The sequence below is a fragment of the Mercenaria mercenaria genome, chromosome 10 (genome assembly GCF_021730395.1).
Source record: "Mercenaria mercenaria strain notata chromosome 10, MADL_Memer_1, whole genome shotgun sequence".
In the NCBI taxonomy this organism is placed as follows: domain Eukaryota; kingdom Metazoa; phylum Mollusca; class Bivalvia; order Venerida; family Veneridae; genus Mercenaria; species Mercenaria mercenaria.
In genome coordinates, this window is record NC_069370.1 from 60953456 (window position 1) to 60972876 (window position 19421).

Consider the following 19421-nt stretch of genomic DNA (forward strand, 5'->3'; position numbering starts at 1 on the left):
GTAAATAAAAAATGACAGGTCTTATCCGTGGTACGAGCTTTCTTAAGCTGAAAGTATTTTGGTTAAATGTGTCACCAGTACAGAGAAATGAAGTTGTTCATGTTTATTATAGCTTTAAACATCTGAGCCGCACCATGAGAAAACCAAAATAATGCATTTTGCGACCAGCATGGATCCAGATCAGCCTGCACATCCGCACAGTCTGGTAAGGATCCATGCTTTTGATTCCAAAGCCTATTACAATTAGAGAAACCGTTAGCGAACAGCATGGATCCTGACCAGACTGTGCAGATGCGCAAGCTGGTCTGGATCCATGCTAGTCGCAAACACACTATGTTGGTTTTCTCATGGTGCAGCTCATTTAGTTCTAGACACATTATGGCTCCTAAATAAAATAAAATGACTTACAACCACTGCCTTACCATTGCAGTATCATAAACAACTAACAGGATGTGAACATTTGGTTTTGCTCCATCAATACGATTTCCTGCGGGAAACCAACGTTTTAATACTATTTCGGCCATAAAACTGAACTGTGTTGGTGAGCCATTAGACCAAAATAAACAAACCAACGAAATAGAACAGACTTATCAAAAAGGTTCTTTTAGTTTTTAGCTCAACTATACGAAGTATTACTTGTCCCAGGGTCGAAGTCCTGCTTCCACACCTTGGTTAAAGTTTTGATGTACTTTCTCTTTTTTCTCTTTAATTCTGTGATTACTTGATGCTTCAAACTTAAAATAGTTATTCCTCATCATCACCCACATCATCTGGCACAAGGGCCATAACTCTAGCACCAAAATTTTATGAATTATCCCCCGTTTTACTTAGAATTTCAGGTTAAAGTTTTGGTCACTTTCACTCTATCTCAGTGATTACTAAATGGATTTGATTCAATCTTAAGACAGCAGTTTCACGTCATTTTTAGGTTAATTTTGATGCATTTTACTTAATCTCTATTATTACAGAAGGGATTTGATTCAAAATTAAAACAATTGTTGGACATCATCACCCCTATTATATGACACAAGCGTCATAACTCTTGCACCAATTTTCATAAATTATGCCCCCTTTTTACAATATTTCAGGATAAAGTAAAGATCTGTTTGTTATTAACAAACGGATTTGATTAAACTTAAAATAGTTGTACCACATCATCACCCACATCGTACGACACAAAGGCCATAACTCTGGCACTAATATTTGATGAATTATGCCCCCTTTTTACTTAGAATTTAAGGTTAATGTTGTTGCACTTTCACTTTATCTTTGTTATTACTTAATTAATTTGATTCAAACTTAAAATAGATTTTCTATATCGTCGTCCTCATCATATGACACAAGGTCCATAACTCTGGCACAAATATTAAGTAATTTATGTCCCCTTTTTACTTAGAATTTCAGTTCAAATTTGGTGCTTTTCACTATATCTCTGTTGTTACTAAACTGACTTTATTCAGACTTAAAACGGTTGTCCAACATCATCACCCACATCATATAACACAACGTTCACAATGTTGGCACCAAAATGATTTGAATTATGTCCCTTTTTACTGGAATTTCAGGTTCAAGTTGTGTTGCATTTCTGATCTATCTCACTTATTTGATTCAAACTTCAAGTAGTTGTACCACATTATTAGCCACATATTATGACATATGGTGCATTACTTTTGCAGAAATTTTCCATGAATTATGTCCCTTTCATACTTGACATTTTGATACACTTCTCTTTGTCTGTTATTACTGAATACTTTTGTCACAGCAATTGTCCAATATCCTAATCTACATTTGAGTACTGCTCCGGCTTCCTCAGATGTGCCCAGTTTCACTATCCAGCATCAAAATAGTCGAGCGCGCTGTTTGTGTACAATGAAAATCGTTGCATAAAAAACTGTTTCAATAATGCAAATTTACTCTTAAAGGTACAGAAAAGGTAAAGAACACTAAAAAGTGTGTTTTTTGTACATTTGTATCATTTAATTACAATACATCTAAAACATATTACATACAATGACTGGTTATAATATGATAATGTTAACCACAATCGTGATAATGAACACAAAAACGTTGTGTAACCCGTTATTAGTATGCAGTCTGTGACAATTTAAGCTTATCTTAGAAAAACGTCAGAACATGCTGTTGAACAGTTTTTGAAGTAACTGAATTCAGTAAATAGGATTCTCTGCTTGAAACGAGTTTGCTGAAAGGAATGCACGGTTTACAAAAGGAAATTAACATTTCTATATGTTCAACATGCCATTTGTTTATTACAAATTAACTGTAGTTTGACTGCAGTGCAAACGTAATATAAAGATGTAAAACACTGAAAAAGTTCAGGGACACATAAGTCATATAATGTTGTAGCCAAATGCCTTTTAGATACATTGAATTGCCATTCTCACAAAGGGTTTACTAATACCGACTTTCATCACTGTAAATTGAATGACTCATATTTGTAAGACTTAAAACTTTTATATTTTAACAAAATCCACTTCATTTCTACATGTTGTGAGCCGAGATCTGTTAGTTTTTGTTTCAAATGACCATGTTTAAATGGAACATTAGTTACCCCCAAAGTTCTGTGCTGATTTGAACACAATTCCTTGCATATGAATGACAAGTCTGTTCGGAAGAATGTTAAGCATTTCTTGTTATCCCAAATCTTATTAGCATAATCTTATTCTAAAATCATCTAACAATTAAAATGGCATCATCCAACTATAGACTCTGGGCACGATCTTGAATGGTAGTCACACAGACCGGAAACAGCGTCAAATAAAAGAGCTTCCGGACATGCGCGCACAGACAAATATCCTTCTGAGCATGAGGCGAAAAAATGACAGCCACCACAAGCATGAAAGTCGCCATTTCCGACGATATCACAGTCCTTTTTTGCTGTCAAGCACCCATCTGCAACAAGAATCAAAATACATGTTATACCATTTGTACTTACTTCTTTACATTTTAAGAACAACTAGATGTTTACCATGAATAGGGATGCTTACATCTATATAACCTCTGTATATTTCCAAACTGTTATAGGACAATCCATGTGTCATGCTTGAGCTGATGAGAATTTTGTACTGTTTAAAGAACCCGAGAACAAATGGAGTTGAAATGCAATTAAAAACTATCTAAACGCAATTAAAAACAATCCAAAAACTGATGACATTTATCAAAATGAATTATGATAATTCGAAACTGCAAACCAATGCAATATGAATATAAAAAGTTAGTTTTACCACCATTTGAAAACGCTTAATAATTGGAAATAAAATCAAATTTCCTTCGAACTCGCTAATGGTCTATAGCACATGTTAGACTGTGACAGCATATACTTACGATGGTTGTTATGGAGTGGTGGTCGGGGCGATGCATTACTGTTGACTGTAAAAGAACGGAGAATGGATGACTCTATTAAATTCATATTAGTATATGCGTTTACCTGTTTTACGTTATCGATCAAAGTTCTACCAAACTGCAGACATTTCATTCGATATTGGTTTTAATTTGCCGAAGGTAAGATGCTACTTTTGATGGTCTTCGTCAGTTGTAGAAATGTAGCTTTTATCAATTTAATCTTCATTCTTTTAAAATAAGACGAAGGGTGATAACGGTGGGGTGGCGTTAAATGACTGTAATGATACGATAATGATGATGATGATGCTAACGAATGTAGTAGTGTTATGATGTTTGCGGAGATGCTGTTTGTGTTGTTGTTGTTGTTGTTGAAGAAGATGATGATGGTGATGATAGAATTTGACTTACATATACAAGTCGGCAGACCTGATCCAGATGTCCATACTCCTGTACTTTGCTCACAAACTTTCTTTATCAACAACGTGTTTGTGTCAAATATATAACCATCCTTACAATTTGCAACACAAACTCTGAAAGTGACAAATGTTATATACAATGTGCACAAATCTAAAGAAAAATATCTCCAAATAAATTTGATCCTTAGTCCGCAAATAAGAAAGCCAGCTTTAATGCAACGCAAATTAGCCAAACTTAAGTACTGAGTACATTCTGAAGCAAAAACTGAATTTAAGTAAGATTGGCATTCTCTAGCAATACTGATTTGATAAGTATTAAATACCCAAGTTAGACGAAATACTAGTAAACATATTTTTTAAAATAATTCCGAAATGCATGTTGTTTTCATGGAGGTCTTTTTTAACGTTACATGCCTCAATTTTATACTTTTGTCAAGACTTACAGTTGCGTTCCATTGCCTTGTGATTCACAGCCTACCATACCATTTGCTGGTGGTGGAATCGCTGTGCACAAGTCTACTCTAGGTGCTACGGCTGAAAACAAAATAAGACGAATTTGATTCACGCTTATCCATGTCTATGCTAAAATAATTAAATAAATTAATAACTTAAATAAATAAACTGATTTATATGAATACTAGTAAATAAAACTAGAGATTTTTTCACGAAAAACGTATGTCTCCATTCATTTACCACGCAGAAATTGCAAAATGCCACAAATTAAGGGCCAAACCGCCAGAAAAAAATCACTGAACCATAACATTCCAACAACTGACACAATTAACCTTTGTAGTGGTAACGTCTCCGAAGTTTGAAGGAATTCCAACCAGTGGTATAGGAGAAGTAGCACAGATCAAAGAATTTGACATGACTGCTGAAAATCATTTAATCATAACATGGTGATAATATACCCAACTACGTTTCACATTGATCACTCTTGAGGTTTAGTGAAATTCATTCTAGTCCTAACTGTATACAGCAAGCAATGTAAACAGTGTAAAATATGACATATCAAGGGCCATAACTCTTCTTCTGAAAACCAATGAACCAGAACATACCAATTATATGTGTAACTAGACATGGCACTGATAACTCATGTAAGAGTTGGTGGAAATCTTCCAAATGGTGCTTAAGAAGTGGACAAAATATTACAAAATGTGTCAAATAAGTGGCCAAAACTCCGATAAAACTCATTGAACAGAAACATGCTTATGATATGCATAACTACTCTTGGCACTGATAAATCCTATAAGGTTTGGTGGGGATCCGCCAAATAAAATGAGGGAAGGGGCCAAAACATTATATAAATTTATGAATAAAGGGCCATAACTCCGATGAAAATCTCCGAACCGGAAAAAAGCCGAATATATGCACAATGAGGCTCGGCACTCCTGTAAGGTTCGTGGAAAGTTGACCAATAATATAAGAGAAGTGGTCAAAATATAATAAAATTTTACAAATAAAGGACTGTAACTCCACTGAAAATCATCGAACCAAAATGCCAACGAAATACACAAGTAAGCTGTGCGTAGTTTGTTTTAAATCCATCCAGTGGTGTCAAGAAGAGTTGCTAGGATAAACTTTGTGACAGACAGACAGACAGACAGACGGATAGAAGGACAGACGGACCGGCAAGCAGCCAGACAGACTGACAGACAAAGAGACAGCATTAAGTCCATGCGTCTCCTGCGCTACATTACGGGAGACATGATTAACAGATAGATTAATCAAAAGCTAAATAATCGAATTAGCCTATTACCGAATAAGTAAATAAATAGAAATAAAATATATTTGGAATAGAGTTAAATTTTCTGTATTGATATGGAAAGTTTTACTCGTTCGAATGGCTATAGGCGGTGTTGCCGGCGGTTGTTGAGTAGGTGATAACAATTCTGGTGTAGTCCAGGCAGCGACTGGTGGTCGGGTGGGGGTTAAACCTAAAGGCATAATAAAATACTGCTTATCTGCATGAAAATTCAAATCCTAATATGATCCGATTTGTTAAGCGTTGTATGTATTGCAATTAACAATTAACGTATGGACGGGTGAGAGAACATTGCGACGTCAATTATGACACTACAAGAATAGAATTAAGTTATACGACTCTTTTTCAATGAGTGTGCTAGAATGAAAATAATCAAAATCTTCTTGTAGGTAGCCTTTTAAAAGTCCACGGTACATCGTTCAGATGCTGTAATATATAACTACTTGGGCCAACACTCTCGTAGTTCAATTTATGGCCTATGCATCTGTACTATGAACCGTGATAAATTAAATGATACACCACGCTCTGAGGCCTTGCTTACACGATCAGTAAAACAAACATGATTAATTGAAATTTCTAAACGATTCGAATCAGTTTCAGATAAACCTGTATAATTTTGAAGTCTGTTTTGCTAAATGTCGAATTCGATTTATCTGCTACTTCCTCATTTAAAGTTCACGTTTAGAAAATGTTATATGTCTACATTTTGAAAGAAGTAAAACCTCATATTCATGTAAAGGATATTGTGTTCTAATAAAAAGAACACAACATATTTGCCCTGTATTACAGATACTTGTAGGTTTATATATTATTGTTCACAATGGTATATGACATTTGAAATTTGATTTGGGGAGGTAATTACAATTTGATATAAAAGCTTCTATGCTGTTTCGTAATGGTTTTGGGCGGTCACGTTTCAGATTAAAAATGCATCTTTTTTTTCTATCTCACTTTGTAAAGAATAAGTTATATTCACAAAATAAAAATTAACATTATTTGTATTTAGAACGTTCTCAGTTTTAATACGGAAACAAAAGCTAGCTTACACATCGGTTTACTGCCATCTGAAGTGCAGCCAAGAATTCCGAATCTGAGCGCGATGTTTTCATGCCAAGCCATGGGATTGATTCGGATGTACTTTGCATCAAATGGACATAGGAGTATGTTCGTCTTTGGAGTATTGTTGTCGGTGTTGCCCGATAAAAACTGGAATAATCAAAACGGGTCTAACTAAGTTGCGTTATGTTCTATTATTTTATCATCTTAATGATATTTTATTGTTAATGTTACAAGGCATATTTTTTACAGTGAAAAGCATGTCGTAAGTCAGTTTTCATTGAAAATTATTTGTCACATGAAAAATAAAAGTGAAATCTTTTCAAAAGAACACCAAGGTGATTTAAAAGTAGAACTGGTACGTATGGCTAAAACAAAACAGAACTGAGTCAAGTATTTATCACCTGCTGGGTTATCCCCGGTGCAACACCATCAAAATTTACTGAACATTGTTCGTTAAATTTTTTTTTATTTTTATAACAGATTCTATTAAGTATGAGATCTGATTCTTCCCAAAATAAAATGTTTTATAAGGTGAGGACATCGGTGTATTATTGTGGTTTTCACATTATTTGAATACACCAGAATTTGAGGCAATCCGAATCATTCGTTTTGAGACTCAGAAGTTGAAAAATTGGCATGGAGGCTGTGATCAATGTATGAACAGTGTCTTTTGACTTTGAGAGATCAATAAGTACATTTGACAGAATAATGTGACATGATGGTTCGTTGGAACTATAAACACGTGGCCATTTTCAATTCATGTAATTTTTAGACGAAACCCCTTATTCAGTTTGCTCACATAACTCCCGAGTGCATGTACAATATTACCAACGCATGTGCACAAAGGATAGAACCTACCTGGTCGCTCACTGTTTGCGAACTGTACGGTGTCCATTGCTTTCCATCCACACTGTACAGAACCCGGTACTGAGTAACATATTCGTTTGCCGAATCACCGGTAAGAACAGCGCGACCTTTGGTTGTGATACCAGTAATTCTCTTAACCTCCGAAAGTTCCACCTAGATATTTGAAAATGAAAAAAAAATGTTTTTCATACATACCGACCGTCGTAATCGTTTTATCTCGATGTAGAATTGTTACATGAAATCAAGCTTAATCTTAGAAAAAAGTAAGGCTCTATGAAAAACTATATAGAGTTTCATATCATAGGAAAAGAGTTTTAATATATGGTCACGTAATCTAAAAAGTCTTAAAGTTATCTGCACTTGTTCGTCCAGAAAACAGATTGTTTATGATACATTTTGAATTTCGCAGACATATGCCGTTTGGTCATTTTGTCATAAGAAGATACATGTATATTTATGGTTAAATTAGATCTACCTGAATATATTGATCTAGTGTATTGGACGCTGCTCTCCATCCTCCACTCTGTACAACATTACCGACCATTATAACATCAGAATCAAGCCTTGCCCTTTCCGAGCCAAAATAGTAACCTTTGACCCCTGACCACACAGAAGAGGCGGTGATATCACTATCGTTTACACCACTAAGGAGTTTGTTTTTGCACGTGTCGGCTGCAAGAAATACTGGTGTTATTTCTATATATTCTGCACATAAAATCACTCATTGCAGATATAAACTCATAATACTATTGAAAGCCGTTAGAACTGTTTACTGAAAGCTATTTTCAGATTTTCCTGAGTTGTCCATGAGCAAGCACAAATACACATTAATTTAAGATTATTGAGTTTATAGTTAAGAAATTCTGATTAAATGTACCCAATAAAAGGTACTCACAATCTACATTATACAATATTTTCAAAATATCATGTCAGGTACGCTATCTTTAATTTACATATCATACATCCCCGTTTTCATATTTGTAGGTTTTGCGTTTACTTATAAGATTTGGTCCGGAAGTTTATCTTTAATGAGCACCCTAGTCTGCAGTTATTGTATGATCAATAATAGGATTTGATTAGAATGTCAACTGCTTTAACTTACAAACACATAACGGAAGATCGCTCCCGCCATTCCAGATTCCCGTTTCACAGGTTCGTGTGATGAAATCATCTCCAGTTGAAAACACATATCCATTATTACAAAGCCCTGTGCATGTCCTAAAAAATTTTTTTTGACATAATTGTTCGTTAAGCGTGCGTCATCCAACCAGTTTGTACAAAGTTATGATGATAACGTGATGATAATATCAATAAAATGTTTGCCTATGCTGAATTGCGTGTCAAAGAACTATATGGTTTATATTTGCCTTTCCTAGCCGCACCGATACCACCGTGATGCAGTCAGATCAAACTAAGTATGATAAGACGGTATATGCCTAACGTTTTATTTTCATTGCTCACTCCTAAATGAAAACGCTGCCAGTGGAATTTCTTAAACCCATCAGTAAGCTTAAAATTAAGCTAGAATATTTATCAAGGTCTACTTACAATACTGATCCATTTATCGAGCACTGCACGAGTCCATTGATTGGTGACTTCAGGGAGTCACATTTTGGACTAGGGACAGTGGCTGAAAGAATAAGATTAAAACTGTTGTAAGCTAAATGTAGTTTTTATTTTTGTCATGACAACATGAGTGAGCGATTCAAGTGGAACAATGTTTAGTTTAGAAGCTCCGTCTAAAGTATTTTTGTGTTAACTTGACTCAGCAATATAAACTCCGAAAAAAAAGAAGAATAGAATGTGACATAAATATGAGACGATCGAATATTTTGATGATTATTTTTAAAACATTTTTGAAGCTTTATTTTTAACAGGATGATACTTCTTAATGTGGCTACGCTTGTGTATACGCGACGTGAAAATTCTATTCAATATTGAAGTTTGCTGTACAAACATCTTGAACGAATAAATGAAAAAAATATTGCAAAGAAAAATAGAGAAAAATCATACCAGCCCAAGATGCGACCATAAGAGATGCTGAAAAAGAAAAAAAATCACATTATATAGGAATTCGTTTTAAACACGGCGATTAGAAGAAACAGTATTTTATTAATGTCGGTCTAAGTTACATTTACACAGAAACTGAAAATGAGCATTTTATAATCAAAGCAAGTTAATTATATTTTTTTTTTCAAACCTAAAACACCGACAATAGCACAAAAGTCCGCCATTTTCCTTCGAGTTGTCAAATGCAATATTCCGCGCATGCGCGTGGCTACGAGATTAACGCCGTCAACGGTATGTCACCGCCATGTTTTATCTACTACGGACTATCATCTGGTTGTGTCCCAACCTAGATATGTTGTAATGTTGGGTGGCAGTCACTTTTAACGTGTTATGGTGACTTAAGGATTCATGATAAGACAACACTTCAAGATAACAGAAGGAAAAATAAACAAGACATCTACTTAATAATTTCGCTATATTTCTTTTAAATGTAAACTAACATAGCTTTATATATTTAAATCTAAAATCTGATACATGAGTACTAACACGACTAGATAATTGAAAACAACAACAACAACACACACACAAAAACATAATAATCACTGAAAACCGAAATGTATGTTTATGACATTCTCTTCAAGTTTGGGCTTAATCGAAAATAAGTTTTTATACAAATGATGTTATTTTCGTGTTATAGTTCTTGACCACTCGCTAAGCAGTGTTGGTAGACCATTCAGTGGGAAGTGCTGAGACTTTGCAAGTTCGTTCATTTGACACAGTAATTTGTAGTATGGGGTAGCTGAAAGCTCCTTGCAGGCAACAGGTTAGTTATAACGCATAATCCAGGAATACTGGTTAGGTTAACTGACAACCATAACAACGTATTGTTAAGATGGTGTTGGACATACCAAACAACCACAAACAAAATAGAGCAGAGCATCAACTCTTACAAAGAATTGTCCGTTAACTTGTACTCAGCTACTTGGAATACTTCTTTATATGTTCAAAGACCTATCACTGGATTAAAAAAAACTCTTTTCAGTAGTTGTATATCATAATAATTTTGTTTTAGTTTCTTCTCGGAAGACAAATTAGTAAATATTTCTTCGATCATATGTACAAATTTTGCTCACATATATCCTTCAAATCTGCACCGATTATTTATTTACTTAGATTCGTTTCGAAAGTGAGATGTTTGTATAAACAATGACAAAACGAGTTTGCTGAATTGATAAGATCTTTTCACATTTCAAGTAAATAACATATTTTGTTTTCAGACCACAAATGTATTCGTGAAGTAAAGAAAAAACAACAAACAATTTAACTTGCATGATATTACAAAAATAGCATGTGAGCATTACGTGATTCTAGTGTAAATAATAATAACAAACTAGAATTGCAGGTTTAAATTGAGATTAATAACACTAGTGCATCTAAAAGGTGAATTGGTACTTATAGATAAAACGTATCATTAAGAGGTATACTGGCGTCGCAAATAGCGAGTGGTTCGTTCCAAAGGCAGCAAATCTAAATTTCACAAAGTGCGGATTCCGACAAAAGTCACAACTATAACCAAAAGAGTAGTTCTCAAGCTCAAATATCGCGCTCCATAAGACACTCTGCGAAGTGTTTTCTTCTAAGCGAATGTTTTCTTAAGCAAATACTACTAAACTTTGACAATGTGGCAGTTGACCTAAACCCAATCGACACTGTTTATTTTCCAATACAGGTAAATCCAGTATTTGCTTTAAATAGGTCTATGGCGGATTATCTTTGAACACCCCTGGACTTATTGGACTCAACTGCCATATTATCAAAGTTTATTAGTAGTTCAATTATCTTTGTCAAGACGTTAAAAGATACATCAATTGTTTGTTTACGCGGTGGCTATGTAGTGCAATGAGTAATCTCCCCCTCACTGCCTGACGCTGATGGTATGATACAGTGTAAATATGGATATCCGCTTTCAACTCGTTGTTGGTAATTAGGTATTTTCTTGCGTTTTAATTATCAAATCGTTATTATTTAAACTTATAGTGGTGATGTTTAATTCATTATCTGTGTCGAACAGACCCGATCAAATCGAGTCTGCTTTTGTTTTACCTGTTTTGAGTTCTACGCCTCCAAAAAATCTACTCATAGATTTAATGACTTAAATATTTGCAATTTCATGTTGGCAAAACAGCGAATTTTAAGATTATTTCATGTTTTAACACTTATTTCGATAAATTGCAATGCTAACTTTTGTGAAACTAAATTGATTTTATATTCCATTTCAGCTATCTATCTGCTATTGACAAAATTTTGCGTCGACTGTAAGTACAGCCATTTTTTTTATTTATTTATTGATGTTTTCTTATTTTCAGAAATGTAAAAAATTATCTTCTTTGTGCGTTTCTGTTTCCTTTGCTGCATGTTTGACTTCTACTGTCGAGACAGAATTCTGTTATCGTTTTCAATTGAAAAGTTGTTAATTATTAGCATAGAAGGAAGATCGCATGTCTTCGTCTGTAGTGGCAGGAGTTCAGTCCTTCATTCTCCACGATGGACGACTTGACAAGTCAATAGAGTAATTTGACCAGCACATCCGGACTGTATGAGAACAAGTTCGTATAGGGTTTGGACGCCAAAATTTGGTTTTGCATGAATTAGATAAACTGAAGGTGTTGTGATAAATGGTGTTAAAAGCACTGACCTCCAGATTTTGGTTAAAACGATCTTTCTTTGAAATTGAAGTTTAGTCATATTATAAATATTAGAACATGAGGTTTTGTTTTCTAAACTATCTTAGAAATGCCAAATCAAGAAAAAATACATTCCCGAGCCGGGAATCGAACACTGACCGCGGCGGAAATAAACATTTACTTGTGGTCTTGACAACAATACAACACGTAGGAATTCGTACTTAATGGACGATAAATATGCTTTATTATTAAGGCAGTTTATCTCCGTTACCCCGTTACTTACGCTTTTTTAATTTGAATGAAAAGAATAGTAAAACAACTTATTCTTATGTGTTTCCATAACTTATAACTTGTCAGTTACTAATTTTCAAGGCCTTCTTAAGAAATATAGCAATATTTTCTGATATTTAAACAAACATTTTTTGTTGTCGAACGATCTGGAGGTCAGTGCCTTTAAATCTATGTAAACCAACAATAAAATGTTTAGTTGCGTTGCTTCACTATAAATACCTGAAAAGTAGTTGATTCGATTATTGGCAGCAAAATAATTAACTATTTCAGGCCAAGATGAATTATGCAATGACAAGTTAATACAGCATTTGCCAGATGATCACTTGACCGCCTCTAGTTCCAAGTCTGAACCCGGACTACTGTCTGAACCTGCACAAGCCAGGCTAAACAAAACAGAAGTGACTTTAAACAATGGCACCACATTGATTGGAGCTTGGTCTCCGAAACAAGATGGAACAGGAGAATATGTACAGGTATATATTCATTTTTAACTCTTAACTCTTAACATAATTACATTTGCTCTATCATGGGAAGTTGTCGATACAATTTTTGCATTGAACATACCACCACATGGTTTCTTGTGAACTTTATTTTGCAAGATCCAGATGCAAACTACACATCTACCTAAACTGATCTAAGATCTTCTTGAATTTTTATGATATATTTAATGTTATTAGTTTTATGGCTATAAATGCAATCACAGATAAAGTTGAAATTGCAAAACCAATTACAAAAAAAATCGTTTTTGTTTTGACGATACATTCAAAACTAAATGATAAAGTTATTTTGAAATTTTAAAAAGTTCCTATTATCAGTTATTTTTGTCTTATACTGAAAGGGAAATCTAGGAAAAAATCTTTGATTAAACATTTACTTAAGGTGTTGCGTTATCATGACCATCCATTCTGCGCTCTTTCGCTCTGTAACTGGTAAAAGCGACAGTACGATCATCCGATGCGAAAATATGATGCAGAAGTGCATATTTGCGAAAATATGATGCAAAAGTGCAATAATATTGATATTGCATTGTATCTCCGTGTCTTCTTATCGTTTTATCCCAGTCACGCCTTTCTACAGAGCGAAAGTGAGAATTAACGACTGCCCTAACGGAACAACGTACTAATCAGCGCTGCCTGAGATTCTGATCAAATTGCCGAAAAAAGAAAGAAAAGAACGACTTGATTCCCAAGCTAGCAAAGCTCTGACCGGTGACAAAAATGAAAGGACGATTACGTAGTTTTGTCTATTGACGCATGTATAATCAATAGTATTGGCTGGGTCTATATATTTCAGTGTTTATTTATAACCTCTTTTACTTTAAAGGCTATGTTCGACGAAATGACTATGATAACAGGGATTCAAACTCAAGGTCGTAACCTTGGTAATGACCACGTGACTCTGTATAAGGTTGAATACACAGAAGATGGAAAAACATGGCAGACAGTCAATAATGATCTCGGTTTGGAACAGGTAAAATAGTCCATGGTTTGATCTTGCACAGTCAAATGTTACCTTGACCAGTTAAACATTCGGATGCGTGTGTTTCCCGTCACACTCTGTCAGTCTGTTACTAGGCTATAGCAGTCCATCAAAATTCCAAAAAAGGCCTGTGGTGCAATGGCTGTACCAGCGATCAGCGAGGTCATTAGTCGTCATATTACCCATTGCTCAACCGCCACGTCAGATTTGCGAGTGATTTAATTTGATAACAGTACAATTCGTTGACATGTCGTAGAACTAAATATAAAAAATATTATTACTTTTAAAGACAGCTTTTGTTACACAGAGAATTATAACACTATCTCAAGTTTTACCTGACGTTGATACGTAAGCTGTACTCTTCCCATTAATTAAATTATATCATCGCAAGATAACAGTGTTTGTGTATCTTGTCTGTTATTTTCAGATTTTCATGGGCAACTCTGACGGCGATACGATACAGGATAACCAGCTGAACTGCCCTGTTTTCGCTAAAGGAATACGGATTATTCCGATGGAATGGGACCCACATATTGCACTGAGATTCGAGGTTAACGGTTGCTATTTAGACAACAGTATCATAGGTAATACATACATGTTCTTCCCAAATAGTCTTCACGACGTCTGACGACACTGAACCGTTTAGCATAAGCTGTTTTACCAGAAAAGTCATGGTTTATGTTTTCTTGAATATAGCATTGTACTTTTTCTTACCTTCTCCTTTTAGTGGGTATTACTCACAAAAGTAGTCTTAAATAAAGATATGATTCTTACAGATTATTAGACTTGTATCGAGAAATATGCCCGAGTTCTGGAGTCGAAATATTGCGCGACTTTAGGCGCGCAATATCATTCCGCAAAAGAGCGAGTGCATATTTTTCGATGCAGGTCTAATAATCTTTTTATCAAATACACATTCTACACTTATAATTATCATGTAAATGATATAACTTGTTCTTTAACCTGAGTGAAATTGAAAATATTGTCGTTAAAGAACTTTTAAACGCGACGGAATGCATGAAACTTACGTCACAAATGACGTCACGCACTCGATATGGAATTTGAACGTTAATAAATTATTATGATTGTATTATTAAATAAACCTTGTTCAATAAATCAATATGAAAAGTCACTCATGCAGTATCCTCTATTTATTAAAGTTAAAAAGTCTTAATTTCGAAACCTGTTTCATTCAAATGTATAATTTCTTCATATTTGTCGACGGAACGACTCGGTGCCGAAACAACAACTAGGCTGAAACGACTTTGTTCCAAAACGACTTACTTATGCGTGAATGATTCATGAATATTTGCTTTTAATGTTTCGTAACTTTAGTTCCCAGTTGTCTGTTCTATGCATTTGTTACATCTTGAAGTGTACTGTATTCTAGATCTGTCAAAATCACATACATATAACTAGTATCTTTTACAGTGATGACAACACCTGTAGCAGCAACAATACTGACAACAATGACCTCAACAAATGCAACAACAACAGTTCCTTTCCTGCCAGGAATTGTTACCCCGTTTGGTTTGACCACACCCGGGAACACTATTCTTACCACACCCACTAAACCACTGTCAACGACAAACCCTGGCACTACAGTTAATATGCGTTAGTACACAAGTTATTTACTCAGATTCAAAGCCTGTTTTCTGGAATAGTCTTTCATTTTTTACGCCTGTTTACTATTATAATCTAGTACATCTCCTTTTCAGTTACAGCAACAGTTTACTGGCATAGTCTTCTCGTTTCAGCGCTTATTTCCTGGCATTTTTTTGTCAAACTTCCTATTGAATTTCAACGTCTGTGTACCGGCATAGCTTTTGTTTTTCATATTTAGCGACTTTTTTTTTTGCATTGTCATATCACATCTACTTTTCATTTTCAACACCTATTAACTAGTCAACGCCTTTTTACTGGCACAGTCTAGTCACACAACCTTCTCAGTTTAATGCCGACTGAAACTTAAAAAAACCTTGCAGTTGAGACAGGAGGCTTTTTGTTCTTTATATTTTTGTCTTTTTTGTTTTCAAGGTTTTTAAAACTATGTAGGGACGGTAAATCTTAACAAGCGTTCTTGGATTTTTACCAGTTCTGACATGTTCTCTTCTCTGCATGAAAAAAGTCAATGTTAAAGTTTAGTTCTAGATCGTAAACTGTCTTAATTATTAGATTGTTTCAACTGACTGTTATTTAATGACATTGTCATCGTTTCAAAAACGAAAGAAAAATAATTGTGAACCAAGTATCAGTTTCTCTCAGATTTTCAGTCCAATTCTACCGGGCATTTGTCGGCTTTTTGTTTTGTTTGTTTTACTTGTTTTCATGTTAACAGTATGGAGATCAGGAAGCATCGTCGAGTGTGCAGTATACACTAAATAAATTGCTTGCCGGTTAGTAGTCAAGGCTATTATCCGAGGTTTGAAGGATCGACAGTCAGTAGCTTTTACTATTGACCAGCAAGCAGTTCAGTAAATGTTTCATTAACTTTATGACATAAAAGACAAGTTTTCATTTTTAGCTCACCTGAGCACAAAGTGCTCAGGGTGAGGTATTGTGATCACTCACCGTCCGGCGTCCGTCCGTCCGTCCGTCGTCCGTCCGTCCGTCCACACTTTCCTTTAAACAACATCTCCTCCTAAACCAACAGGCCAATTTTGATGAAACTTCACAGGGTTGTTCCTTGGATGGTCTTCTTTAAAAATTGTTCAAAGAATTGAATTCCATACAGAATTCTGGTTGCCATGGCAACCAAAAGTAAAAACTTTAAAAATCTTCTTCTCAAAAACCAGAAGCCCAAGAGCTTAGATATTTGGTGTGAAGCATTGCCTAGTGGACCTCTACCAAGTTTGTTCAAATCATGACCCCAGGGTCAAAATTGACCCCGCCCTGGGGGTCACTTGATTTTACATAGGAAAATCTTAAAAAATCTTCTTCTCAAAAACCAGAAGCCCTAGAGCTTAGATATTTGACTTGTAGCATTGCCTAGTGGACCTCTACTAAAATTGTTCAAATCATGACCCCGGGGTCAAAATTGACCTCGCCCCAGGGGTCACTTGATTTTACATAGGAAAATCTTCAAAAAATTTCTTAAAATAAACCAGAAGGCTTAGAGCTTAGATATTTGACATGTAGCATTGCCTAGTGGACCTCTACAAAATTTGTTCAAATCATGACCCCCGGGTCAAAGTTGACCCCACCCAAGGGGTCACTTGATTTTACATAGGAAAATCTTCAAAAATTTTCTAAAAATAAACCAGAAGGCCTAGGTCTTAGATATTTGACATGGAGCATTGCCTAGTAGACTTCTACAAAATTTATTCAAATCATGACCCCCGGGGTCAAATTGACCCCGCCCCATGGGATTACTTGATTGTACATAGAAAAATCTTCAAAATAAACCAGAAGGCCTAGAGCTTAGATATTTCATATGTAGCATTGCCTAGTGGACCTCTACAAAATTTGTTCAAATCATGACCCCCGGGGTTAAAATTGACCCCACCCCAGGGGTCACTTGATTTTACATAGGAAAATCTTCAAAAAATTTCTAAAAATAAACCAGACGGCTTAGATCTTAGATATTTGACATGTAGCATTGCCTAGTAGACTTCTACAAAATTTGTTCAAATCATTACCTCCGGGGTCAAATTGACCCCACCCCATGGGGTTATTTGTTTAGCTTTAGCAAAGAATTTTTTTCAAGAAAGCAATTAAACTCAGGTGAGCGATATAGGGCCATCATGGCCCTCTTGTTTTATAAGGATCTGCCTTTTGCCAGTTAGAATTTAGTGTTGAACTATTAACCGGTTAATATCACAAACTATGGACCTGTGATTTATATGAGGAGTTATTTGATAATTAAAAAGGCGAAGAAATTGCACCTGTCGTTAAATTACTTGATTCCCTTGATAACATTTATGTGTGTTTATTTTGTAAGAATTTGTGTAATACCTATGCTGTGTCATCGTTTTTTGAATTTGTTTGCCACTTTTTTTATTATCTATTAAATAATTAAACTCAATGATAGGAACTAGCTAATTCCATCACTCCTATAAATTTCATATTGTATATAGATACATATATGTTTGTCCATTGTCTTGTAAGACGGGCATTAAGAAATAACCTTTTTTAAATAAATAATATTTTTTTTATATTGCAGTGACTCTTATTCACTGGTTCATGACTCACATCAACAACCAGACAACGACAGCAGTTACCACACCTACTACAGTAAAAACCAAACTCACCACTACACCGGACTTTTTTCTACCCGGAATACAGAATCCCTTTGGGACTACTAATAGAGCCGGAGTTGGAATACCGCCAATAATCGGATAAAAACCATATACTATATTTTCGTCATTGATAAAACTTACAGTGAAAATTTGTCTTGGTATATGTTTTATATGACACTAACTATCACAAGGAAAGATGAAAAACAAGAACAATTAGCTTCAATCTAGGAAGAACAGTTCTACACTCGCTTAAAATGTTTTGTAAGTTATTATGAATATACGATACTTCTTTTTCTTTTCTAAGTTCATGCTAATGCTATCATGATGAAGGAACGAGTTTTAATTAAGTAGATAGTTGATAGCTGAACATTTTAATAAACCAACAACTTGCCACTGGCCAATAGGTAATGCAAAATTGACATGCAAGTTGGAATACTCTTGATAGTTAAATCAAACATAAAAGGAACATGTTTTCAGTAACTATATGCTTTCTTCAATGTAACTTGTAAAGCATATGCTAAATGTAAGGTTCTTTAATTTGCTGTCTTGTGTTTTCTATTTTAAATAGTATTCGTTAAGTTAGTAGTCATAACTGTTTCCAGCCATCGCTATTGAATAGCATGTCGGGCAAATCTGAATTTTCAGATATGTTCAGTGTCAAGCCGCTGCCTGGATGTATTCCAAATTTAAGAATATTGCATTTTCTTTAACAAATAGGACCATTTACAAATTCAGATGTTATTCTTGCTTTCAAAAAAATTTCAAACGCATTAGCAATTTGAAAAATAGCAGTGTTGAATTATCCAAGGACTACAACTCTAGTGTTTTAATCTTTTTTTAAACACCTTTTAGCCACATAATTATGTGCCAGTTTCAGTTATTGCTAAAGAAATGTTGCGTCTAAATACCCTCTAATAGAGAACATTAAAAAGTACAAATCTTCACCACATGATTTTAGCATTCGCGACAATTATAAAGTATGTGCAAACGTTCTTTAAGTTTCATGGCGATTGCTCAAACCTTGTTAACACCGTGAAAATATTTTTAGTTTTGACTTGTATGTTGGATGTAACTTTAATTTTATGTGAAACAAAATTGTTCGATATATTAGGGACGTATACACTCTAGATGGAATTCGACCACACATGGTCTCCACTGTGTTAATGAGAAAGCGTTAGCACAAACCAGATGGCAGTTTTGTGTGCTTGGAAGCATATAACGCAGCCAGACAACATAATAGCAGACTCGGTTT

General features: G+C 34.8%; 2 protein-coding genes across 2 annotated transcripts; one reads left to right on the top strand and one right to left on the bottom strand.

Annotated features, from left to right (window-relative positions):
- Positions 1 to 1987: 1987 nt before the first annotated feature.
- On the bottom strand, positions 1988 to 9817 carry LOC123561410 (uncharacterized). The gene is made up of 12 exons (XM_045353760.2): positions 9668 to 9817; positions 9481 to 9507; positions 9016 to 9097; positions 8570 to 8685; positions 7943 to 8139; positions 7459 to 7620; positions 6588 to 6747; positions 5612 to 5713; positions 4220 to 4310; positions 3769 to 3890; positions 3343 to 3387; positions 1988 to 2910 (listed from the first exon to the last, which is right to left on the bottom strand). Exons 1-12 carry the CDS (start codon positions 9735 to 9737, stop codon positions 2711 to 2713), a joined length of 1374 nt encoding a protein of 457 aa, XP_045209695.2. The 5' UTR covers positions 9738 to 9817; the 3' UTR covers positions 1988 to 2710.
- Positions 9818 to 11338: 1521 nt separating this feature from the next.
- On the top strand, positions 11339 to 18632 carry LOC123560260 (neurexin-4-like). The gene is made up of 7 exons (XM_045352494.2): positions 11339 to 11457; positions 11757 to 11792; positions 12723 to 12925; positions 13776 to 13922; positions 14359 to 14515; positions 15363 to 15545; positions 18094 to 18632. The coding sequence occupies exons 1-7, from the start codon at positions 11430 to 11432 to the stop codon at positions 18270 to 18272; spliced, it is 933 nt and encodes a 310-aa protein (XP_045208429.2). The 5' UTR covers positions 11339 to 11429; the 3' UTR covers positions 18273 to 18632.
- The last annotated feature ends 789 nt before the right edge of the window (positions 18633 to 19421 follow it).

What these genes read in the sequence shown, in the direction of transcription:
- LOC123561410 (XM_045353760.2), bottom strand. Translation starts at nt 9,737, where the DNA reads ATGCGCGGAATATTGCATTTGACAACTCGAAGGAAAATGGCGGACTTT. An exon ending in CGATCTTCCGTTATGTGTTT is followed by an intron (nt 8,140 to 8,569) that starts GTAAGTTAAAGC and finishes TATTTCTTGCAG; the next exon opens with CCGACACGTGCAAAAACAAA. An exon ending in ACCACTCCATAACAACCATC is followed by an intron (nt 2,911 to 3,342) that starts GTAAGTATATGC and finishes TTCTTGTTGCAG; the next exon opens with ATGGGTGCTTGACAGCAAAA.
- LOC123560260 (XM_045352494.2), top strand. Translation starts at nt 11,430, where the DNA reads ATGGATATCCGCTTTCAACTCGTTGTTG. An exon ending in ATGATCTCGGTTTGGAACAG is followed by an intron (nt 13,923 to 14,358) that starts GTAAAATAGTCC and finishes TGTTATTTTCAG; the next exon opens with ATTTTCATGGGCAACTCTGA. An exon ending in TGGCACTACAGTTAATATGC is followed by an intron (nt 15,546 to 18,093) that starts GTTAGTACACAA and finishes TTTATATTGCAG; the next exon opens with TGACTCTTATTCACTGGTTC.